At 42.7% G+C, this 26284-nt stretch overlaps 1 protein-coding gene across 11 annotated transcripts in view; it reads left to right on the top strand.

Moving 5' to 3' along the window:
* ATXN2 (ataxin 2) overlaps positions 1–26284 on the top strand; it is a 90617-nt gene that overhangs the window by 50704 nt on the left and 13629 nt on the right. For 7 of the 11 annotated variants that reach the window (XM_050924350.1, XM_050924352.1, XM_050924349.1 and 4 more), the window contains 9 exons: positions 944–1051; positions 2942–3012; positions 4754–5061; positions 5634–5697; positions 6994–7146; positions 17039–17105; positions 18791–18975; positions 19642–19774; positions 24214–24267. In XM_050924350.1, coding sequence (XP_050780307.1) covers positions 944–1051; positions 2942–3012; positions 4754–5061; positions 5634–5697; positions 6994–7146; positions 17039–17105; positions 18791–18975; positions 19642–19774; positions 24214–24267 — 1143 coding nt within the window. The remainder of the gene's footprint in view (positions 1–943; positions 1052–2941; positions 3013–4753; positions 5062–5633; positions 5698–6993; positions 7147–17038; positions 17106–18790; positions 18976–19641; positions 19775–24213; positions 24268–26284) is intronic. The other 4 variants (XM_050924346.1, XM_050924344.1, XM_050924348.1 and 1 more) reach the window with 3 other exon arrangements.

The following is a 26284-nucleotide window of genomic DNA, read 5'->3' as shown; positions in this document are numbered from 1 at the left end:
AGCGCTGCTGAAAAACATTGATAGGCTAAGGCTGTGTATACAGTACAGAGCCTGTGTTCGCATAGCTATGGTGGCATAGCCCCTACTGTAGATGCAGCATACACCGCCAGAAGGAATTTTTCCTGCTGGTGTAGGAACATCACATCTGGATAACATTCGCTATGCCAGCAGAAGCACTCTTCTGTCTGCATCTGTGCTGGGGGGGTTTGTTGGCATAGCTACGTCAGTCACAGTTGTGGGTTTTTTTTTTCATGCCTCTGACTGATATAGCTATGCTAATGCATATTTTAAATGTAGACAAAGCCTAATAAACTTCTCCCCATTCCTCTGTACTTCTCTTAACAGAATGTGTAGCATACAGTTATTGTCATACTTAAAGGTGACCTGAAAAGATTTTTTTTTTAAACTGAATTTGCAGCCTTGTCTTGTGTCCAAAATATTAGCAATATAAAATCTAATTTTTGTTAGCAGAATGCTTGAAGGTCTCAGAACTCCCAAACACCTGTAAAACCTTAATTGAAGAGCCCAGGTGGTTCATTTTTCTAACAGTGGCTTTCTTTATCCAAACTGTTTAAATCTTTACTTGATTGTTGTGAGTTCTTTTCACTAGTTCTCAAGTCACCATAGTCCTTCAACCCAGGCAGACCCTGAATTTCTAATGTAGAACAAAGTGCAATTTTTCCCCCCCGTTTCTCATTAGACATCATAAAGCATTTTAAAAAATTAAGCCTATTTTTTTCCTTTGCAGCTCCCCTTTAACAGAATTTTCGTAAATGTAAAATGGTTCTTAGCTTCCTCTTCTTCCTCTTAAGTTCTCTTTTGGCCTAAAGTTTTCCCTCAAATATTTCTTCCCCTGCAGTTCTTACCATCTTCTTTTGAGGTATGTTTCTATTATAATATATATATATTTGAAAGTAACTTTGAATTGAAATTATATTTCTAGCTAAAGATTCCAGGCTTCAGGACCAGAGGCAGAATTCTGCAACTGGAAACAAGGAAAATGCTAAGCCAAGTGAGATTTCTCCTAGCTTTACTAAACCTGAAAACAAAGGTTTGTATCTAAAAGTTCTCTTAAATATTTTTAGCGTAATTTAAGGAATTGTAAGCACAAATCTCAGTATCAATTAGTGAAGTTAACATCTTATTAGAGTGACTTTTAGGCAGTTCCTTCAGCTTTCTACAAGTAAGAATTTTTGTTCATGCAGCTGTGAAAGTGAACAGCATTGCAAACTTTGCAGAGGGATTATTCCTTAACCATTCCATCAACATTAAAATAAAATATGGGAACACTTCTATTGACTAGTTTTGTAAAGACTAGTTTTTAACCAAGCTTAAATGGACCAGAGTTTCCCTTTTAAGTATTATGTTCATGATACATAAGATTTTTGCTTCTAGGATATTATAGTTCTCATAGTAACAAAAAGTAAATGTATGGTTTTGATTCAACTTTCTTTATAACCTGCTCCATAGTTGCTCATAGGTCTCAAAAAATCTTCTATGTGGGGAGGGATAGCTCAGTGGTTCGAGCATTGGCCTGCTAAACCTAGGGTAGTGAGTTCAATCCTTGAGGAGCCCATTTAGGGATCTGGGGCAAAAATCTATCTGGGCATTAGTCCTGCTTTGAGCAGGGGGTTGGACTAGATGACCTCCTGAAGTCCCTTCCAACCACGATATTCTATGATTATTAAATTTTTTCAGTTTAACATTTTAACATTTCTGGCCATATGCAATGTAAACTTTAAGGTTATATTATTGCATTGGCGTCTAACAGAGTGCACTGCAGAGTTTCTTAGCTCTACATCTAGGTTTTCCTGTATCTAGAATGTGGTGTAGCAAAAACCTATGGATCTGCCAAAAAATAACCATGGTTTCAGTGGTAAGGATTTTTGTGTGTTTAAGAATGCAGTTTGTGGAGTTGTGTAAAACTGTAGAGCTATAATGAAGTAGCTGAGTGTTTTGTTTTTTTTAAGAAGAAAATAAGCACAAAGATCTACATTAACGTTGCAAATTTAAAATATGAAATGCAGAAGTTATGTTTCTTAGAAATGGCAGAATATCGTAAGTGGAAAAATTAACAACTAATGGTTATTCAGAAAAATGCATTGACCTAGTTAATTATTCAGTCAGCTCTCGTTTTTGTAGTTAATTTGCACACAGGTTGTACTTTGAATTACTAATTAGGTCAAATTATTTTGTATTAAAGTTTTAACACTTGCATTTCCTTGTTTATTTTAAATTTGTAACTTGACGTATTAACGTGTGTGTGTTCCTTATTGTGAATTATGGCCTGCTGTCATTCTGTTGTAGGGTTCTAGTAATATAAAGCACAGAACTGGTGTTTTTTTTGGTATGGTCTCCATAAAAATATCAACAGCCCTGTACTTCAAATGGTTTAAAAGCCATGGTGCTCACACAACTAATTTGAGAGTGGGAAAAGCAGAATCGAACAAGACTGCTTCAGTTTGGGGAAACAAGAATGAGTGGCTGCAATTTCTTGAGATACAGAGCTGCTTCTATTTCTCTCTCTGCTTTGTTTAGAAACGTGGGTAGGAGGTTGATATATTACTGGATCTTTCCTCTTTAGTACAGCTCAAGATTTTGGAGGCTGCATTGTAACTAAATTTAAGTATTTCTGCAGATAACTCTCAAAATTTAACTTAAAATCCCCAAAGTGTAATGTATTTAAGGGAGCACATAGATAACTGGTCAATCAGTTCAGCCCTTGGGGCTTTTCATTTTCTCTTATGCAGTGATTTGGATTAGAATTGCCACTGAACGTTTTCTCCTGTTGGAGTAACAACTTTCCAAATCAAAGGCATTATCTTTCTTTCATTCTTGGAAACATGATATTTGTATTACTGACATAACTCCAGTTAATTACAAGTTTTGTTTTATGTGGAGTAGGAGTTTGGATTTTTCATGTGTATATTATGTTTGGCAGGTGTATCTTCAGTTGTTTCAGAACACAGAAAACAGATTGATGATTTAAAGAAATTTAAGAACGACTTTAGGGTAAGTGTCTTTCATGTGGGTGTTGACTAAAAGAGTTTTATACCGGCCTTTTCCATTGATGTGCATCTATATTTTCAGTTAAGGAGTTGAGCATATTTATCAATAGGAAAATAGGCCCTTAAATTAATGAGTACATATTAGAATGTCATTCAAACAAACATATTCATATAAGATTGTGACACAAGCCAATATAAACAAAGTCAGTGCTGACTCTGCTTAATCTGTATGTGGTACTTAGGTGTCTCAGGCTATTGAGCATATGTAAAATGCAGATTATACTGTATATATTCGATCATAAACTGTTTAGTTTATAAGCCGACCCCTGACACGCACTCAGCCCCCTCCCCCCCCGTCCCTCAAGATGGATAACTAGAAATGGAAAAATTTGTACAACTCGTTCATAAGCCGACCCCATAATTCGGAGGTCAGCAAACTTTTTGGCTCCCAGGCCATCAGGATAAGCCATCAGGTCTGAGATGGTTTATTTACCTTGAGTGTCTGCTGGCACAGAGGTAAACCTAAATAAACAAAGTGTCCCGGCGTGCCAGCTGCTTACCCTGATGGGCTGGGACAGCAGCTGGTGGGGAATTGTTTTTGGGGGTAGAAGCTGGGAGTCAGGGGAATAACTCCTGTGACCACCCTCAAATGACCCCACCCCTAGCCCAGGACCCCCACATTCTCTCCATCCCATCCCTTCCCACCTTATCTGGGGAGGGGCCAGGGGAGGATGTCTCTGACCTGACTGGAGCTGCTCCGGCAGACCAGGCGGCGTGGCCACAGCCTGCTCTACGGGCCAGGCCAGGTGGCGCGGCTGCAGCATCTTCCAGCGGGCTGGGCTGCGCAGTGTGGCCGCAGCATGCTCTGGGGGCCGGGGCTGAGCGGCACGGCTGCAGCCTGCCAGCCCTGGAGTGGTAGCTGCTTTGGAGGCTGGTGGGAGAGCAACATGGCCAGAAGTGGAGAGACTCTGGCCCTGCCTCTTTCCTTCTGTCTCTGCTGGCTGTGCTGCTGCTTCTTGCTCCCTCTCTTAGGGGGTGGGGCTGTGTCCTACCTCTCCTTCTCTATACCCGTTCATAAGCCGACCCCTGTCTCTGGTGCTTCCCTTTTTTACTAAAAAAATTCAGCTTGTGAATGAGTATATGCGGTAATTTAGATACTGTCTATTGGAACACTAGTTGGAACCCTTTTGTGTCTCATGTAAATAGCTAGAGCACTTGGGGCACATATAATTAACTGTGATGTAGCTATGTTGCACATCTTCCCTCCCAGAGAACCTCTAAATCCCAAAAGCAGCTATGCCATAATATATCTAATAGTTTACCTAACTTAGAATATTTAATTGAACCTTTTAGCTATCTAGGGGCAAATATGGCTTCTTAAATTGCTCTCTCATCATTAAGTGTTACTGTTACATTGTATTGAATAGTGTCTAGTACTTCTTAGGTGGTGTTGTGATTTGTACCTTCATTAGAAAATGAAAAGGAAGCCTCTTCAATCCCATCAAATTCGTTCTTTCATCTAAGCCTCCTTAAGTTTATAGACTCATCACGTGTGCGCTTATTTCTGTTTTTAGTGATGAAACCTGCATTTTCCATTAAAATAATTTCAGGCTCCTGCAGCTGAACAGTTTATGGAAATTTTCCTTTTTGATTGCATAAGTATTGTTAGTAGTAGTTCATGTGTTTTCTGCATCCCTGCATAAGGATGATATTTATCGAAAATGTTAACTGTTGGTGCTTTTCAGTTACAGCCAAGTTCCACCCCAGAGACTGTGGATCAACTGCTAAACAAAAATCGAGAAGGTGAAAAATCCAGAGATGTGATTAAAGAGAAAACAGAATCAAACTCTAAAGAATCTGTTGTTGAAACCAGTAGTAATGCGAACTCTAACAGTGGCAGTAGCAAATCAAATAGTCCCAGTATTTCTCCGTCAACTAGTAGTAGCTCTGAGCAGAAGCGAGGGCCAGAGGTAACCTCTCAGGGTGTACAGACATCTGGACCTGGAAGTAAACAAGATAAAGAGGATAAAGAAGAGAAGAAAGATACCTCTGAGTAAGTAATGGTGTTCTTAATAAGCAAATCGAGTGTCTTCTGTGTTTAGAATCCCCTGCAAAGGGGAGAGCTGCTGTTCTGAAAAAAATTAATTCTTAGTATTTATATAGGACTTTACATTAATGAATTAATCTTCACAATGCCTCTGAGTTAGGTGGATAAATATCTGTGTTTTACAAATGGAGAAACTGAGGCAGGAGTTAAATGACTTGCCCAAAGCCATGCTGCAGGTTGGTGGCCAAGCTAGAACTCTGATCCTCCTGATACCTGATCCTGCACTCATTTGTCTAAACGCTGTCCCTTTGTCAATCAGACTAAGCACCATCAAAAATGGGCTTTGTAGAAATAAATGTAGTAGATTACTTTTTCCTTTTTCTTTCCACACAGTGTGATTAACCGTGTGCCCCTTAGTTTCTTGTAAATCTTCTCAGTCATAAACCTAATCCAACAATATTTTTATGTTGTGATGGGATTTTAATAACTCTAACAGTTGAACTATGAAAGACTTCAGGGGAAATGTTTGTGAAAGAATATTTCTGAACTTTAAATCCTTTGTGTGTTTTTGTGTATAGGCAAGTTAGGAAATCAACACTTAATCCCAATGCAAAGGAGTTCAACCCTCGATCTTTTGCTCAAGTAAGTTGATAGTTGTACTAAGCGATACTGCATGCGGTGCATACAACCTCTCAAGTAATTGCACAGTAATACTGTTTTGCTTTGTACATTTGGGTCAAGTACTCTGTATTCTGCTAGTTGAGTCTGAGGGATGGTCTACACTCTGAATTTACATTGTCATAGCTGCGTTTTTCAGGGCTGTAAAAAATCCACACACCTGAGAGATGTAGCTGTGCTAACCCAACCCCTGGTGCAGAAGAGAGTGCTACTGACTCTCAGGGAGGTGCATTACCAACGCCGATGGGAGAGCCCCTCCCAATGGTGTAAGTAGTGTCTACACTGAAATGCTAAAGCAGTGCTGCTCTAGCATTTGAAGTGTAGACATGCCCTTTGTGTGTCTGACCAATTCTCCTTCATAATTTAACGGTGTACCAGATTAATTCTCAAGGTTTTTAAGAGCAGCAGTTTGGTACATCAAACCATAACACATTTTGAAAGGGATTCACTATATTTCAGTAAACAACAGACTACACCAGATGTGGTAACCTTTTTTATTAAATAAAATAGTACATCTGAGTGACCATTTGGGAGGCCAGATTATATTTATTTCCTTCAGATCTTCACCACATATCCTGTCATCCCCTCCCTCACCCATTGTCGAAACTGGTTCTTAATTACATTCTTCTGAAATCTAATGACCGTATTTAACTTAATGGAACTTATTCACAGATGGTCACAAGCCCTCTAGGAAGACTTTCGATGGTCTTGACTGACAACAATATTCTACCTGGAGCTGTTGCCAGGTGGTCCAGAACCAGTCCACCTTTCCCTTGAGAAGTTTCCTCCTCCTAGTGAGGAAACAGCATCTGTGAATGTTACATCCAGCCTATCACAAGGAGGATCTGCGGCATCTTTGAAAACTGATGCTGCTAGGAAATGTGGAGGCATGAGGTGCTCTTAGCCCTGGCCTTTCCCTCCCCCTTCCACCCCCAGGCAGTGTGCCATTTCTGTAGTACTCTCCTCTGTTCAAGGAGCAAGCCTTTCTGCTTTGAAGTACTTGGAGTGAGAAAATACTAACTCTAGGACTAGCCTTCAGAGTCTTAAAATCTTGATAAACTTTTCTTTTGTCTTTGAACTTCACCATGCAATCAGGTGAAAAGAATTTACATGTTTTAAATGCCTGTCTTTAAAGTACAACCTGTTCCATTCCTATCTGACTGCCATGAGCAAACTCTGAGCATAGGTAAAACTGCCATACATGGTATACATGAGTGAACTGTGCACTGACACAGAGTGAACTGTTTCATTTATTTGTAGCCCAAGCCTTCTACTACACCAACCTCACCTCGTCCACAAGCTCAGCCTAGCCCTTCTATGGTGGGTCATCAACAGCCAACTCCTGTGTATACTCAGCCTGTTTGTTTTGCACCAAATATGATGTACCCGGTTCCAGTGAGCCCAGGCGTGCAGGTAAAATAGATTTGTCTAACAGCTTAATTAAATATAATAATCTTGGCACATTTAAGATGATGATTAATAGGAGGTGGGACTTAAAATCAGAAGTAAGCTGTTAGTGCCCTGTTGTGCCAGTGCTGTACAGGGATAGATGTGCTCTGTGATCAATATTTACACCATTATTCAGATGTATGTTTAATATTTATGTAAGCAACTAAAAAATAGAAAACTTCCCCAATTGCCTCTCAGCGTAACTGATACATCGCTTGATTTCTTATAGGTGTTATTGCAGAAGTGGGTTTTGAAGGGACTTCAGTTCATATATACAGGCCTCCCCTCATGCTGTCATTTGCCCAAATACCAGTGAAGATAGCACTGAGTTTTGTGCCTCAGGCTACCAAATACATAGTGGTCTAGCACTCTAAATTCCAGCCTCTGTCATTGTAGAGGCTACATTCTATATGATAGAAAGCTTGAAGTGCAGCATTTGGCCGTAAATCCGATCCATGAACTTTCTATTGTAGATGTTGTTCAGAGTAGCACATGCAATCACTATTAGCCTCAAGAGTGGATTATTGGAAATTTGTAAGAGCAGGTTAGACAACACCTGTCATGGGTGGTCTAGATAATATTTAGTCCTGGCATGAGTGCAGGGGACTGGACTAGATGACCTCTCGAGGTCCCTTCCAGTCCTGCAATTCTGTGATTTCTACCGTGTGGTCTGTAGATGTTTGGACGTGCAAACGTAATAATAGTAGCTATGCTAGAATGCTATGTATTGAGTAATTGGGAACTTGAGCTGTGCTTACAAGCCTAGAACATTTATTAATCTTCTGGTCCCTTGCCAAAATTTAGTGGTTTTAGTCACAATGTAAAGACTCAACTAATAGTCTTTCCAATAAAATATTTTTTGGGGAGAATGAGAGAGAAAAAAGGATTACTGCAGTAATGTTGAAGCGATCCTTCTGAAATGTTAAACGAAGGTGCCTATACCGTATCTGGTAGCTTCCCAAATGCAAGTTAGATCCCACTGTTTTGAATCTGCACAAATTCCTGGCTGACAAATAGCCTGTAGTAGCTACGACTGAACTTTTCAAATATTGATACCATGAAACTCTAGTCTAGGACAAAAAGCCATCAAACATGCAAATTGCTGTAGCACATTTTCTCTTAGCATAGCTGCTCATCCTCATGTAACTAGAATGTGATAGGGTTATTTTTGGTAACTACTAAATAATATACACTGTTACCCTTTGAATGGTAATAGCTTTTCAGTGATGTCACATAAAAGAAAATTAAAATGCAAATATAGCAGCATAAAGTTTTAAATTCAAATTAATTATGCAATAGCTTTTCAACCAGTCTTTAAGATCTCTTTCACTGAGACTCAAGTGAGGTACAACATTCTAATCACTAAAACAGTGTTCTACTGTGTCATCTTAAAATTAAATGTACTTCACTCCTCCTTTTCTGTGTCTTTTTTCTTTTTTATATCAGTTGCCTACATAGTGTCTGCAGTGATTTATTGGTTAAGTATGCAAATATAAAACCTAAAATTCACAAGTAATAAATTAATAGGGTCTCAGACAAATCCTAAATAGTTAATCTCAGGAAAAATAGTTCTTCGAGTGCTTGCTCATATCCATTCCAGTAGGTGTGCGCGCGCCGCGTGCACGTTCGTCGGAGACTTTTACCCTAGCAACACTCAGTGGGCTGGCAGGGCGCCCCCTGGAGTGGCGCCGCCATGGCGCCGGTTATATACCCCTGCCGGCCCGCCGCTCCTCAGTTCCTTCTTACCACCCGTGTCGGTCGTTGGAACTGTGGAGCGCAGCGTGCTGTTCTCCACCTCCCTAGTGATTCACTCATCTTTCTCTTATTGTATATAGTTCGATTAATTGTAGTTAGTGTATTTAATAGTTGAGTTTGTGTAGTGTAGATAGTTCAACGGGATTGGGGGTTAGCCCCTTCCCCGGTACCGGGCCCATGCCCGGCTCACCGGGCTTCAAGCTGTGCGCGGTCTGTCGTCGGCCGATGCCCACTGGTGACCCGCACGAAGCCTGCCTTAAGTGCTTGGGCAAGGCCCATATGACAGATAAGTGCCGGATTTGTAAGGCCTTTAAGCCCCGAACGAAAAAAGAGCGGGACGTTCGCCTCAAGCAGTTGCTGATGGAGGCAGCACTAACTCCTCACTCCTCGGCACCGGCATCGGCACTGAGATCAACCGCGGCATCGGCATCGGAGCATACCTCAGCGAAGACTCCGAGTCACCGGCCTTCTCCGGCACCGGCTTCTACCCGGCACCGCTCGACGTCACCTCCGAGCAAGAAGCGCAAACCTCCTGCGGCTGCCGTGCCCGCACCGCAGTCAGAGCGCTTAGCCAGGCTGGACCGCCCGGCACCGCCGTCTGCTGCGGCGTCGACTTCCGCCGCACCATTGACTCCGGCCTCGGACAAGCCGTCGAGTCCGGTGCCTACCAGCTCCCCGGCGCAGGCCACAGTTGAGCTTGTCGTGCCCTCCACTCCGGAGGCGTTCTCCGTGGCACGGGACCTGATCACATTAACGGAGCCTGAGCTGCCTTGACCCCCGGCACCGCCGGTGTGGGTCCCCCAATCCACAGGCAAGCCAGCCCTTGTAAGACCTTCCTCGCCCGGTACCATGGGACTTCGCCACTCTCGGTCCCGCCATCGTTCTCGATCCCGCGGCCGCTCGCAGTCCTGGTACCGCTCCCTGTCGCGGTACCGGTCGTACTCGCGGTACTGCTTGAGGTCCCGGTCGCCGTCCGGACACTAACGGCACTGTTCCAGGTCCCGTCATCATTCACGGCACCGGGCTTCCCGCAGCCGATCTCGACACTACGGCTCCCGGCACTGGTCGACCTCCCGGCACCGCGCTGGTCGCAGGTCCCGGTTGCAATCTCGGCACCGTCGAGGCTCGCGGCACCGCTCCCCGGCACCGTGTAGGGACGGTTCCAGTGGACGCAGGGACCATCACTTCACGGTCTCCACCCCTCCCTGGCCATCTCGTCCACCATCAGTCTCCTCCCATGCCGGATCGGCATCGTATGGGGACTCGGACAACCAGCAGGACCCTCAGCAGTGATCCTTTTGGACTCCTTGGGCCTACCATCAGAGCCAAGGTGCCCCACATCTACCGCCGCGCTCGAGGCCCTCCGAACATAGGGCGCCAGAGGCCACAGTGAGTAGACCTCCTCCAGCAGATATGGAACATCTCCCGGCGCTGGGCTCGGATGTGCAAGACCCACTCCAGGAAGTCCCACAGGACCACGACTCACTCCAAGGCCCAGTGGTCCCCGGGGTCTCTTCCTCTTCGTCACCAGACGAGGCAGTAGCGGGAACGTCCACATCTGGACCGCCACCAATTGACCTTCGGTCGTACCAGGACCTCCTCCGCCGGGTCGCTCTTAATATAAATCTACCCGTGGAGGAAGTTCCTGAGGTGGAAGACCCAGTGGTCACCATCCTGTCAGTGGAGGCTCTGACAAGGGTGGCCCTCCCCCTTATTCGTACCATACAGGCTCGAGCAGATACAATCTGGCAAACTCGGCTTCTGTTCCACCTATAGCCAAAGGGGTAGAGCGCAAATACATGGTTCCATCCAAGGGGTACGAGTATCTGTACGTACACCCTCCCCCTTGTTCGTTAGTGGTCGAATCCGTTAACGAACGAGAGCGCCATGGCCAACAAGCCCCTGCGCCTAAATCGAGGGAAGCCAGACGCATGGACTTGTTGGGAAGGAAGATCTATTCCGCGGGGGGCCTCCAGCTCAGAGTGGCGAATCAGCAAGCCCTCCTGAGTAGATACAATTATAACACATGGGAGTCGGTTGGGAAGTTTGTCGAACTAGTCCCGCAGGATTCCCGCCAGGAGTTCTCGGCTCTCCTGGAGGAGGGGAAAAACGTGGCACGAACCTTCCTCCAGGCCTCGTTAGATGCCGCTGATTCGGCAGCTTGAACGGTCGCCTCAGGGATCGCTATGAGGCGCATATCATGGTTGCAAGCGTCCGGTCTACCACCCGAGCTGCAATATACTATACAGGACCTACCATTTGATGGTCAGAGCCTGTTCTCCCAAAAGACAGATCCGCGCCTCCAAAGTTTGAAGGACAACCGCGTGATCATGAGGTCCCTCGGCATGCATACGCCGCAGACCCAGAAGCGACCTTTCTGCCCTCAACCTCAACGCCACTATCCCCCGCCTCGGCCAAGACAGGACTTCTCCAGGAGGAGAGGCCGTAACTCCTGCAGACGCCAATCTGGCCCGCAAGGGGGTAATAACTCCGGCCCCGCCAAACCACTGGCGGGACCGAAGCCAAACTTTTGAGGGTGCGCTCGGGAGCACTGTACCAATTACCTCCCAGGATCCTTTTCAGTTCACCAACCGCCTTGCCGCATTCTTCCCTGCATGGTCCCAGATAACATCGGACCGATGGGTTCTCAGCACGGTGGAGTGTGGCTACCGTCTTCAGTTTATTTCGTCCCCTCCTTCCCACCCTCCCTCCCCATCCCTCTTCAGGGACCCCTCTCACGAGCAACTCCTTCTGCAGGAAGTTTTGAAGCTCCTTGCGTTGGGAGCTATAGAGGAGGTTCCAGAGGACCTAAGGGGAAGAGGGTTCTATTCCAGATACATCCTAATTCCCAAGGCGAAAGGGGGCCTCCGGCCCATCCTGGACCTGCGAGCTCTGAACAAGTTCATCACGAAGTTCAAGTTCCGCATGGTATCCCTGGGAAACGTTATACCCTCCTTGGATCCCGGAGATTGGTACGCTGCTCTCGACATGAGGGATGCATATTTTCATATTGCGATTTACCCCCCACACAGAAGGTTCCTTCACTTCGTGGTAAACCGCCATCACTACCAATTTACGGTCCTTCCCTTTGGACTCTCCTCGGCCCCTCGAGTATTCACAAAGTGTATGGCAGTAGTCGCCGCCTACCTCCACCGCCATCGAGTTCACGTTTTCCCGTATCTCGACGACTGGCTTATTCGAGGGACCTCCGAGGCTCAGGTTACCGCACACATAAGCGTCATCAAGGACCTGTTTTCCCATCTAGGTCTGATCCTCAACCTAGACAAGTCCATTCTGCTTCCTACGCTGAGAATAGAATTCATCGGGGCCATGCTGGACTCGAATCTTGCAACGGCCAGCTACCTCCACAGAGGTTCCAGGCTATAGTCCCTCTCATCCAGAGGCTACAAGCCTTCCCAACGACCTCTGTCCGTACCACCCTCACCCTTCTCGGCCACATGGCAGCGTGCACTTTCGTGACAAAGCACGCAAGACTACGCATGCGCCGTCTCCAGACTTGGCTTGCCTCGGTTTATCGTCCACGCAGGGATGCCCTGGACATGGTAGGCACAGTCTCAACAAAAACCCTGGACTCTCTCAACTGGTGGCTGACACCTTCCCTGGTGTGTGCCGGTCGCTCGTTCCACCCACCACAGCCTTCGGTGTCGCTAACCACGGACGCTTCATCCCTGGGCTGGGGTGCACACTTAGGGCACCCTCACACCCAGGGCCTTTGGTCCTTGCAAGAGCTGGCTTTGCATATCAATGTTCGCGAACTGAGGGCGGTCCGCTTGGCATACCAGGCCTTCCAACACCGTCTACAGGGCCGTTGTGTTGCGATTTTCACGGACAACACAACGGCCATGTATTATATAAACAAACGGGGGCACACGGTCTTCCCCCCTTTGCCAAGAGGCGATGCAACTGTGGGACTTCTGTGTAGCCCGCTCGATAGACCTCGTAGCCTCCTTCCTTCCGGGAGTCCAGAACTCTCTCGCAGATTGCCTGAGCAGATCCTTCCTGTCCCACGAATGGTCCATCCGTCCAGACATCCTGCTTTCTGTATTCCGGAAGTGGGGCTTTCCCCAGATAGACCTATTTGCCTCCAGGGACAACAGGAAATGCCAGGCGTTCTTCTCCCTTCAGGGCCAGGCCTGGGGCTCTCTCTCGGACGCGTTCCTGATCCCCTGGAAGGGACATCTTCTCTATGCCTTTCCACCCTTTCCCCTAGTGCACAGAGTCCTGCTCAAGCTCTGCAGGGACAGGGCCAGACTGATACTGATAGCTCCGGCATGGTCAAGGCAACACTGGTATCCCATGCTGCTTGACCTATCCCTAACGACCCCGATACCACTGCCACTCTGCCCGAATCTTATAACGCAGGACTTCGGCAGGCTTCACCATCCAGACCTGCAGTCCTTGCACCTGACATCGTGGCTACTGTCTGGTTGAACCAATCCAAGCTCCGCTGCTCTGCCCAGGTTCAGCAGGTCCTTTTGGGAAGCAGGAAACCCTCCATGAGGACGACATACCTCGCCAAGTGGAAGCGGTTTTCTCTTTCGTGTACACAACGTTCCCTAGTTCCAGAGGCCGTTTCGATCCCTATTATCCTGGACTACTTGTGGTACCTCAAGGAACAAGGTTTGGCACTCTCGTCAATAAGGGTGCATTTAGCCGCCATCTCCACCTTCCATCAAAGGGAGGCGAACAGTTCCACCTTCTCTCACCCGATGGTTTTGAGATTCCTTAAGGGCTTGGAGCGCCTCTACCTACCGGTTAAGCCTCCTTCCCCTACTTGGGATCTCAACCTTGTTCTAACTCGGCTCACAGCCCCACCCTTTGAGCCCTTAGCCACTTGCTCGTTGCTGTACCTGTCCTGGAAGACGGCCTTCCTGGTAGCTATCACATCGGCCAGGCGGGTTTCGGAGCTCCGTGCTTTAATGGCAGACCCTCCGTACACGGTCTTCCACAAAGATAAGGTGCAGCTACGCCCGCACCCGGCTTTCCTCCCCAAGGTGGTCTCGGCCTTCCACATTAATCAGGATATCTTCCTAATGGTCTTCTTCCCTAAGCCGCATGCATCAAGCAGGGACCAACAGCTTCACACCCTGGATGTCCGCCGAGCCCTCGCCTTTTACATCCAGAGGACAAAGCCCTTCAGGCGCTCGCGCCAGTTATTTATAGCGGTGGCGGAGCGTATGAAAGGTATGCCTATATCTGCTCAGAGGCTCTCATCATGGGTAATGTCCTGTATCTGGACGTGCTACGACTTGGCCCACGTCCCGCCCACTCTACTCGGGCTCAAGCCTCGTCAACCGCCTTCCTGGCGCACATTCCCATCCAGGAGATATGCCGCGCAGCTACCTGGTCGTCAGTGCATACGTTCACTTCTCACTATGCGCTCGTGGCCCAATCAAGAGACAATGCCGCCTTTGGCTCAGCGGTTCTGCACTCTGCAGCGTCTTTCTCTGACCCCACCGCCTAGGTAAGGCTTGGGAATCACCTACTGGAATGGATATGAGCAAGCACTTTGAAGAAGAAAAGACGGTTACTCACCTTTGTAACTGTTGTTCTTCGAGATGTGTTGCTCATATCCATTCCACACCCGCCCTCCTTCCCCACTGTCGGAGTAGCCGGCAAGAAGGAACTGAGGAGCGGTGGGCTGGCAGGGGTATATAACCGGCGCCATGGCGGCGCCACTCCAGGGGGCGCCCAGCCGACCCACCGAGTGTTGCTAGGGTAAAAGTCTCCGAACGTGCACGCTGCGCGCGCACACTTACTGGAATGGATATGAGCAACACATCTCGAAGAACAACAGTTACAAAGGTGAGTAACCGTCTTTTACTTGCACAGTTTAAAAAAGGCTCCAAATAGTCATTGGAAGCCTCTCTAAATCTAATAACTTCATAGTTCAGTCTAGTAGCTTCTTTAATATTCATTCTGCATAAGCTAAAATTGCAGTTGTAGTCTGCAGTGACCGAGGAAAGGGCAATGAGAGGTTTCGTGGACAAAGCTTTCTAACTTGAGTGCTGAAAGTTAGGTACCTATTGTAAACCACTGTGGGCAGGGATAGTGTATTGTTTCCCATGTGTCTGGAAACACGTGCCTGATTGGGGAATATGGTCTCTGCTGCATTACAAATCATGTATTGTTTGCAGTGTTGTTGTAGCAATGTTGATCCCAGGATATGAGAGAGACAGAGTGGATGAGAAGTTCTGTGGAGCTGGAAATCTTGTCTCTTACCAACAGAAGTTGGTCCAATAAAAGATACTACCTCACCCAACTTTTCTGTCTTTAAATCACATGTAGGCATTCAAGTGAGATTCTGCAGGGATCGGTACTAGGCCTGGGCCTGGTGCTATTCCAGATCATTAATAAAAATATTGGAGTAAATATAAAATCTGTGCTGATGATAAAACTTGCATACAACACAGATTGGCAGAGTGGTAAGTGAGGAATGAGTCCAGGGCATATATGATGCAATTTGGACTGATTGATAAGATGGGCCCATGTAGACAACACATTTTAATACAGCCAAATGCATGGTCATACATCTAGGAACAAAGAATGCAGGCCCTACTTGCAGAATAGGGGACTGTATCCTGGAAAGCTGTGACTCTGAAAAGGACTTAGAGGTCATAATGGACAAGCAACTGAACATGAGCTCCTAGTGTTGTGATGTGGCAAAAAGGGCTAATATGGTCCTTAATATGTTGAAAAATTAGCAAGGGTGCAGAAAAGAGCCACACAAACTTTTTGAGTGATGGAGAAAATGCTTTTACAGTGAGAAACTTAGAGCACAATCTGTTAAACTTTTTTAAAAAAAATAATTGAGAAGTGATTTGATTATAATGTATAAGAATCTCCATAAGGAGACAATAACAGGTACTAAATGGCTCTTCAGTCTATCAGAGAAAGGCAGAACAAGAGCTAATGGTTGGAAGCTAAAGCCAGACAAATTCAAATTAAAAATAAGGCAGACATTTTTATTCATTGGAACAAACTACCAACAAAGTGGTGGATTCTCCATCTCTTTGATATTTCCAAATCAAAAGTGGTAGATGCCTTTCTGGAAGAGATCCGTTAGCTACATGCAGATTAGTGGGCTTAATGCAGAGGGTGGCTATGTGAAATTCTCTGGCCTTTGTTACATAGAAGATTAGACTAGATGATCTAATGGTCTCTTCTGTCCTTAAAATTTATACATTTAAGCAGCTAGTAAAACAATTGGTTTTCAAAGGTGTAAAATACCACCCACTTACACTAAAAGAAGTTCTGAAAAATCAAGCAACCCTTAGGTGCCTAAAGTTAGGTTCCTAGACTTCAAAACTTGGGCCTATATTGTGTGTCCTTGACTCAAGAGGAAATGTGCTTGGTCCACAAGTATAAAGATATTTTTCCAATTGTCTGTCCTGCAAACTCAACCTGGAATAAGAATCCAGCTTCATTTCCATTCTGGCTCATGCCTCATCACCATTGCTAAACCACCTCAGACATGTAACAGTGCAGAATCTGATTCTGTATATGAAATTGTTACAACTTGAGTCATCAATGAGACCGAACAGGATCCAGCTCACTCTTCAGCACCTGTGTTGGCTCTGCTGTAGTAATAAGTAAAAGACAGTGAGAAAAATAAGCATGTACTAAAATCAGCAGATGTTACCCTGGCTACATGCAGGGACTAGTTCTGAGTAAGAAGGTGCTATTTATAAGTCATCCTTGGCATCTTCATACTCTTCTGTGTTGGGTAGGTGAGTGTAGTATAGGTAACAGTGATCACCTAGTAGTCTCTTAACAAGTTTATAAATAGAGCTGGAAAACTAGGGTACGCTAGCTTTTATTTCAGGGTTAATATCGCAGCGGGGACATACATAGTAGGGAAGCACTGTCCTTCCCAGGCTGTTAATGTAATCATTTGTCTTATCCCATTATGGGAATAAAAACTGTACAGTTGCTCTTAGGAAAAAACTAAGAACATTTCTAATTTCAGGGTGGTTATGAACAGTTTTGTTAGATTCAGGAGTGAAAATTCTAAAGCTCATATATTTAAAAACATGTCCAAAAACATACCATAACTTCACTGAGTTCTCTTTTGTTTCAGCCTTTGTATCCTATTCCCATGACTCCCATGCCAGTGAACCAAGCCAAGACCTATAGAGCAGGTAAAGGTGAGAATAATACTGCCTGTTTGGTTTTAGACTGCATGTAGCATGAATAGAGTAACAGACATGCACATTTTTATCCAGTTCATGTTAATTTATGTATTTTAAATTGGTACAAATACTTGAAAATCACAATGCAAAAGATAAATACATTGCTTTTGTCTTTGTAAAAAAGAAAATGCTGTAAGATTGATTACTGGAGAATTGCTTGTCTTTGAATTCAGTACACGAAAATCAAATTTAAAAATGTTTACAAATATTTTGAATTCTTTAATAGCTGACTGTTTCAATCACTAATGTTTTCCTAAATGTTGTTAGTTGACGTTGTTAAAGAGGGATTCTTTCTAGCAATTTGCTGCAGAGCATTGAGCTACACCTTAGTAGAATATTTTCTGTATATGGTACTCTTTCCACTAAGTTCTACACTGCTCCAGTGGAAAGGGTTTATTTTCTTCCCTCCTTATTCTACTGGAAAACTATTTAGAATGGTTTGCTGCTAGTCCTTGTATCTCACTGTCTCTTTTCATCCCTCTTACACCAAAATAACGGAGGTGGTTTAACATAATACTTTTATGGCTAGATACTGTTCTCCAATGAGTGAAAGCTGTTGCTAGATAAACTGGAAACTGGTGTGCATGTATGGCTAAGTGCATTATCTGCATTTTTTAATGCACATAAAATGAACGGAAGGCAGGAACTGTCTTTCTTGTTATAGCTATGTTTTAGATAATACTCTAATTCTACAATGTTGACAACTCTTGGAAATTTGGTGGTGCTCTTAAAGTCCCAGCTCCTGGAGGCAGTTGATCACGTGAGCATCTCTGCTTTAATTAAAAAAATCAACTTTATTGCCCTAATGATTGTGGAAAAAAGCCTGAAAATGAAACAAACAAACAAAAAAAAAACCCCAGAAGCTAATCAAAACCCAAAATGTGTTTTGTTTATTAAGTATGATTTCTGACCACTTGGGGTTGGTAATACTGATTTTACCAAATGTATATTTAAGAGTTTTTTAGTCAGCCATGCTCCTATTTCTAAGAGATCCAAGGCTATGTAGAATGTGTTAATGTTCAAGCTCTTAAAGTGCATATTTAGACTAGATGCAGTCTCTGCTTGCCGCAGTCAAGACTTCTTTGCAGTGCTAGGTAAGAGTTTAGCTCCACTAAGGAAAAATTGTGCACATGCCTTCACTAAGGTTCAGTGGCCACTAGTGTAGCCATTTTCTTTCCTGCTCTTGGTTGACAGATGAGGTGGTCGCTTGATAATATGCAAGTGTTTGCTTGTATGTGTTACTTTCCTCTATAAAACAGTTCTTCTGTTCTGAACAGCTTCCTTTGGAATCCCTTTGGTAGCAATTTCAGTTTTGTGAACATGGAGGCGTTCACATTTCTCTTCAGCAACCAGGTTCATATAGAGCTGCTTGTATTTAAATCCCCTGTACAGAAAGCTCCATTTTGTGCTGATGAAGCTACCTTTTTGCATTTAGAAAGATAATTAAATTAATTTACAAACTCAGCTTATCATCTTTCCTCTTCAGAATCATACCTGTGTAATGTACTTCTACAGACCATGGTTAAAGTTGATAGCGAGGATATTCTAGTTAGGCACAGTAATTTTAATTTAAAACTTTCAGGAAAGACCTGGCTACTTTAGATCCTCCTTCCTAATGTGAAATATTCCTTGCTTTGTAGTACCAAATATGCCACAACAACGCCAAGACCAGCATCATCAGAGCACCATGATGCACCCTGCCTCAGCCGCAGGCCCCCCTATTGTAGCTACACCACCAGCCTATTCAACACAGTATGTTACCTATAGTCCTCAACAGTTCCCTAATCAGCCTCTTGTGCAGCACGTGCCACATTATCAGTCTCAGGTAAGACTCCTTTAGTGTGTGGTTGCCTCTTGCTGCATTCATATTGGAACAGATGTATAATTAAGACTTAATTCTGGAATTCTGTGTACTGTATCTTCTGTTACATCATGTAATTGCTATAATTAGTATTCAAATACTGCAGAAATATTGATACTTTGCACTTCACATCATAGCCCTCCACAAACATTAATCTCCACTTAATAGTAAATACAAATCTTAAATACAAAATATCCGTACCTCATCATTAACTACATCCCCTGGTGGAACATCTCTTTCAAATGATTAATTGGATGTAGATTTAAAAGATGCAGTTGCTAAAATAATTGGTGTGATAAGATGGATGGGCTATGGTATAGTTTAAAACTTATTTTGTTCAATTTAAAGAGACCCTTTGTCAACGTACGATCAGCAGAGTAGTTCCTTTTGTTAGTTTCCTTTTGTGGAAAGTATTTCTCATTTTAAATTTGCAGGAATTATCTGGATAATGGTGACAGGTATATTTTGAAAAAATTCTTGTAGCTAGTGCAAAGCAAGCTGTAGCATTTCAAATTATCATTAAGTGCCTTTAAGCATGCACTGTACGAGCTTGATTAAAGGGTGTATTTAACTTTTGTACAGACATGTTTTTTAACTAATTGATTTGTCTTTTATTTTTATTGGACACAGCATCCTCATGTTTATAGTCCTGTAATACAGGGTAACACTAGAATGATGGCACCACCAACACATGCACAGCCTGGTTTAGTATCTTCTTCAGCAACACAGTATGGTGCGCATGAGCAGACGCATGCTATGTATGGTAGGAAACGTTTTGTGTTATTTGTAATTTTTTACGTTGTTACATTGTGCAGGGATGTATTTACTATCTCAAGCTTCAGCCATTGGCATCACAGCGAAAGCTGTAACCGTAAACACAGAATATGGTTCATAAAACTAATAAGCAAGGTATTGCAAACCTGAGTTATTTGATTAGAGTGAAAATAGATCCAAGTATGCTACTTTTAATAAGGCACAAGTGTTGGAGATGATGTGCCAGCATGAGAGGCTGCTAAGGATACTATCTTAAGCAAGTCTGTCACAGGCTTTTCTTGATGCTGCTAACACTACATCCTTGACTGTTTCTTCATTATAACAAGGACTGTAGTGTTGTCACAAAACTGACTTCCATTTCAAAACTTGACTTCTAGTTCTCACAACATTAGCATGATAAAACCACTGCTTTAATAATGCTAGTAATGTACATTAACAGTATAAAAAGATTTGTCATCTGAGGAAAATATAATTTCTGTGTGGGCGATCCTCCTTTTCTTGGCAAACCCAAGAATATAAATCCTGTTCTGAACATTTCATGTATAAGTGCTTGCTATATGATTTCAGTGACAAATAGAAGTCTCCAGAGTTGTCAGTCTGGCGTTTTTCACTAGCACTAACCTCACTGAAATATTTAAGTTAAAACATGAAGTGAAAAATACAGTGCAAAGAATCTCTAAAGCCACATAAACCTGCACTAAAATAATATGTCGTCCAAAGGAAAAAATGGCTGCAAGAACTTGCCACTGAAGACTCTGTCCATGATCTTAAAGGGGGCTTAGGATTTGACACAGATATCAGATCAGAAGGATCTCTTGAAAATATGATTATTTGACGGTTTTTGGCGGAGTATGATTGACCTAACAAAGTTTCTTCATCAAATAATGTTGACCTAGGGTCTGCTAAAGGATGTCATGTAACTTTAGACATCTTTGTACGTTTTTTTTGTGACAAAGCTTTTTGCATTTTTCTCCTTATGGATGAATATGGTCTGTTATGAAAACTTGCAAGCCCAAAAATCTAAAGCTTAATGCAAAGTTAAGATTCTGCTAATAGAATCTATCATGTCTGTCTTGAAGTATCATACTGAAGTCTGATCTTTGCTCGTGTGTGTTAATTCAGGAAAAAATGATGCAGATACAGACAACATCACAGTAAAAAGTTCTGATGCTGGATTTGGAGGAAAAGTATATTTCAGCTGAAATTTCATGTGATATAGCTGAATTGAAAAGAAAGTAACTTGTAAAGTTTAAGTAATAGGTCTTTTTGTGCTCACTGGCCCATGTTGACATTTGTTAAAGTATTCTGCTCTTTCATGTCCATCTTTAGTTTTCTGAGACGTTCCTGTAAATGGAGCTTTTATTGTGATTTTTATAGGATTACTGTCTTGATCGAGTGACTGTTTGAAGGCTTTTAGACTTCTTGGTGAAAAGGCAGTCCTCAAAAAATCCTATCTTAAATAAAACTAGATATGAAATAGTATCTGGAATTTGGTTGTTGATCGCAACTTTCCCCAGCAACTTTACGTTGTACATCATTCTTATCTGTCACAATTTGGCAGGTCTTTGAAATCATGGTACAGGAGCAAAACAGATATATCAAATTATTTTTCTCTGATGTTCCAACATACCGTAGAACTCTAGTTTTTATATTGTTGGTTTTTCAGCTTCAATCCATCGTCGGTATATATTTCAGACAATCTAATGACACTTGTTTTGGTGGTGTGACAAGAAACCTGAAAACGCTAGATTTTTGTGGTGGTGTGTCCTTCTACCTAAATCCAAGCAGCATTTCTCTTACAGAAGTTGGTCTTACCAGAAGCTAGATGTTCTTCTGAACTCTTCTGGGTGGTTATCGGTTTGCTTTTCTGAACTGCTGACCCTCTCTTCTTTTTATATCTGAATGCTTGAAATTTTTGCCACAGAAATCTGCCTCAGCCCAGTCTGATGCCAGTGCTACATCATAGGTGGCTTGTTGGATGATAGCATGTTCTTACCATCTTCAGGCATGTCATCTTTTGCCTGCCTTAACATAAATCAGCTAACCTGTATCTTTTAGCCTTCTGGGCTTGCCATCAGATATTTAGTAGATGACTCTTAATGCTGTAGCTCAAATATAGGATATTCTCAAATCGAATGTGGCATTTAGTTTAGTTACTTTTCCCACAAATAACAACCTTGTTTCTGGATAATAAAACTTCTGCTTCCATTTATCAATATGTGACTGTTTGCTTGAGTATCTATTTGTAGCATTTAATAGATGTGTGGCATGTGGAGTAAATTGCTATTGGGCAACTTGCTGGATGGGTTAACAGTCACTTACATTAGGAGATGCTAGATATTTGAAGCTTCCCCCAGTCACTTTGGACTATACTGTAAGCAGGTAGCTAGAACCACTTGCGTTAGAGTACAGTTTTTTTCCTCCACATTTTATTAATCTCAAGTGTATGCATAGCATCCATATAGTGAATACACCAACATATCCTGGAAATAAACTTTTGATTTGGCTATGTTACTTAATTCTTCAGGAATATTTAGTGATGAATAACTTCCATATGATTATGCCATTCTCACTTAGAAATAATTTCTAGAATAAATTTGCCCAAGTGAGTTCCCAGATTTACTTTCATTTACACCGTTGGATTTCCCATTGCTATTAAGATGAACTGTGTTAAGGTCCCCGTGTCCTTGAAGCTAATGAGTGCTTTCTTTGTGATATCAAGTGCCTCCCTGCACGAATCACTCCCTTTTAATATCAGACTGTTGTTCTATCTGAGCACTTGTGTTGCAAAATGAAGAAGTCTGAAAAGGTAACAGCATTGGGGGGGAGGGGGTTAATTGCTTTTAAAACATTCTCCTAACATTTTTTTTAAATCAGTGAGTAAAATCTCTGAAAACTTCACCTTCCTGATTAGTTTGAGGCAAGTAAAAATCATGGCAAACAGTAGGCAGTGTTCAGTGAAGAGAATTAGATTTGCTGAAAGTTACTTTTCTTCCTTCATGGCAGAGGAATCTGAATCCTGAAATGAATGTAACATTCTATACCTGTTAAATCTTTTGAATAGTGAAGGCTAGGATGATGCAGTTTTCAAGATCCCTTTTAGTTAATGCTGTGTAATTGAATGTTTCTGCTAGATGTCTACAATAACAGGCAATTCAGGAGATTCGGTAGGTGTCTTTGTCACTGCTCTTGAGTGCCACAATTTTGTCATCACTTCAGTTCCTGAAGTTGAATGTTCTTCAACAGATGGAAAGTAGCTAAACTATATGGGCACCATAAATTAATGTTACTTCTAAACATATGATGGAGCAACACCCAAATCCATGTTTTTTCTTAAAACATTCAGAGAATGTTAAGCAATTTTCCTTGCTCTTGCTCCTACAAATAAACACTAAAACTGGACATCATTAACACAAAGACTCTGATATTCACTTGATCTGGCTCTAGGTTTGAAATGTTGGCTCCTTTAAATCGTATATAAATTCTTAGTATGAAAAGTTTGAAACAGGCACTTAGCACTAAAACAAAGCAACAATATATGTATGATTGGCACGCCTACAGAACTAATTCATTTATTGGTTCTAAAGAATAATGGTTTTCTGGTAGGTATTGGCTGTTTGTTATCTCCAGAATCCAGAGATAGGTAATCATGAGTTATCAGATTTTCTATTGACAATTCAAGCTGTGAGGACAAATATATTCCTGTAACAACTGACTCCCACTAGTTTATTGTTTGGATAAATTGTATATGTTTTAGGTAATTGTGTCCTCTGTAAAACTTCCCTTGTGTGTGTGAAAGACTTGTGTAAAATCAAAATTTTGTTTTACACAGATACATTATTTATTCTTTTGCTGGTTCTTGGACCTTTCCCTCTCTCTTCTGCACATGTTTTATTGGTCTGGTGTTCTCTCTAACCTTTATCTGTTTTTCTGTCCTAGCAATAAGTTCTAATATCCTAAATAGTTCAATGATGGGTATGTTATAAATTTCAACGAGTCTCCAGGGATTAAGAGTGAACCATCTCCAAAGGTGTCTTTTGGAACTGTTAAGACCTCAGTGATACAGCTGAAAAAACAAAAGCCTAATTATTTGTTTACTTTATTGTAACTCTTTTAACTCTACCTCTGAGGTTATTGTTGGAGTGTAACAGAGGCTCAATATGTGTTCATCTTTATTTTTGTATTAAAGTAAGAAGTGGAGCCCCCAGTGTTACAGTTCAGAAGGAGAGCTTATTGGGGCATATTTTATTTCAACTTCACTCAGTTGTAAAATTAAGTAAAAATATCCAGCCCTATTAACTAAAGAAATAAAAATGATATCTGCATGAACGTACAATCTTCAGAAATAAATGAGTGTCGACCTTTCCAGAAGATTGGAAGTATACACATGGCAAGAGGCTAATTTATCTTTCTATTTCCCAAATTCAGCATGTCCCAAAATACCATACAGCAAGGAGACAGGTCCTTCTTTCTACTTTGCCAGTGAGTTGGGTTTTTTGTACTAATTTTGATTGTACAGAAAATAATTTTTAAAGAGTAGATGTTAAAGGAATAGACATGCTGAGGGAACATTTTTTCTTTGCACCAGGTCAAAATATAGAAAATGTAAGAGAACTCTTTTCAAGCAACAAAGTTGTTGAATGAATGAACTTACAGAGCACCAAAAGCTAAAGTACAATGTATGTGTGACTTGTCTATAGAATAGATTTGTGTAAATACATTTCTGTGTGACAAGTTGTGTTCCATTTTGTGTAATGAAGTCTTGCATCTAACTAGCCTCTACTGTATCTTGAACTGATGAAGACTTAAAGCTGCTTCTTCCTCGTCTACCACCAAAAAATAGGCATCACCCTCCTTAGGATTTCCGGGAACTCCACTCCTTCCCCATTCCTGCCCAAAATGACATTTCCAATTTTCTCAAGGTTGGTCAAATTCCTGAAGGGAAAAAACCCCAGCACTTTACTAGCAATAAAACTCTATTTTGAGTCCTGTTGGGGGGAGAGCACCTTCTGCATCCCTGCAGTAGTCGTTGGAGAGATCACTCAAGAATTCTTATTCTGGGGTCTCTGAAGGAGCATGGCAAGCAGCACATCTTGTCATTCCTGTAATGGTGTAGCCTAGTCTTAGCCCTGTGTCCTTTCATGGGATATGGTGGGGATGGGTTCCCACTGGCCAGGTAAGCACTACCAGTTACATTAACTGGTCCTTGTGCTTCAGCGTGCTGCCATCCACAAGGTCCTGCAGCAATGTGCTGAGTGGGGGAGTTTCTCTGCACCCTCTTTCTCCAGTGTGTGTGAGCATGGCCAGATACAACCTGGTTCTGTATACTTAGTGGAAAGGGCTAGCAGTCATTGTGATTAACTGATAAGCTGCATCAGCAGTCTCTAACTGCCAAATAAAGGTGCCAGATTGTCCAGGTACTGAACAAAGACATCAGAGCTTAAGCAGAGCGAGTTGAAGAGGAGAATATTGGACTCACAACTTAATTATATGTCAGATAGCCTCTGTGTTTCTCTCCTGATAATAGATCCTAGTAACCATACACAGCACATTCCAAAATGGAGTGTTATATTCTCTTAGAAATAAATTACAATCTGCTGAGTGAGGTTACATTTCTATTTGAAGGCTTTACAAAACTTGAAGAAGAAGCTTCAGAAAGAAACCCCTAGTGTGCTCGGGTAGGGTCCCTAGTGTAATGGCCATAGAATAATCTCTGGTCAAAGGCACAAAATGAGCTCAAACTAGCTACAGGAATAAAGGGAAACAAGAAGACTTTTTATCAATACATTAGAAGCAAGAGGAAGACCAAGGACAGGGTAGGCCCACTGCTCAGTGAGGAGGGAGAAACAGTAACAGGAAACTTGGAAATGGCGGAGATGCTTAATGACTTCTTTGTTTCGGTCTTCACCAAGAAATCTGAAGGAACGTCTAACATAGTGAATGCTAATGGGAAGGGGGTAGGTTTAGAAGAGAAAATAAAAAAAGAACAAGTTAAAAATCTCTTAGAAAAGTTAGATGCCTGCAAGTCACCAGGGCCTGATGAAATGCATCCTGGAATACTCGAGGAGCTAACAGAGGAGGTATCTGAGCCTCTAGCTGTTGTCTTTGGAAAATCATGGGAGACAGGAGAGATTCCGGGAGACTGGAAAAGGGCAAATATAGTGCCCATCCACAAAAAGGGAAGGAAAAACAACCCAGAAAATTACAGAGCAGTTAGTTTAACTTCTGTGCCAGGGAAGATAATGGAGCAAGTAATTAAGGAAATTATCTGCAAACACTTGCAAGGTGGTAAGGTAACAGGGAACAACCAGCATGGATTTGTAAAGAACAAATCATGTCAAACCAATCTGATAGCTTTCTTTGATAGGATAACGAGTCTTGTGGATAAGGGAGAAGCAGTGGATGTGGTATACCTAGACTATAGTAAGGCATTTGATACAGTCTCGCATGATATTCTTATCAATAAACTAGGCATATACAACTTAGATGGGGCTACTAT

The sequence above is a fragment of the Gopherus flavomarginatus genome, chromosome 15 (genome assembly GCF_025201925.1).
Source record: "Gopherus flavomarginatus isolate rGopFla2 chromosome 15, rGopFla2.mat.asm, whole genome shotgun sequence".
Lineage (NCBI taxonomy): Eukaryota > Metazoa > Chordata > Testudines > Testudinidae > Gopherus > Gopherus flavomarginatus.
Note: the sequence above shows the minus strand (reverse complement) of the source record. Positions and strands in the feature narration are given on the sequence as shown.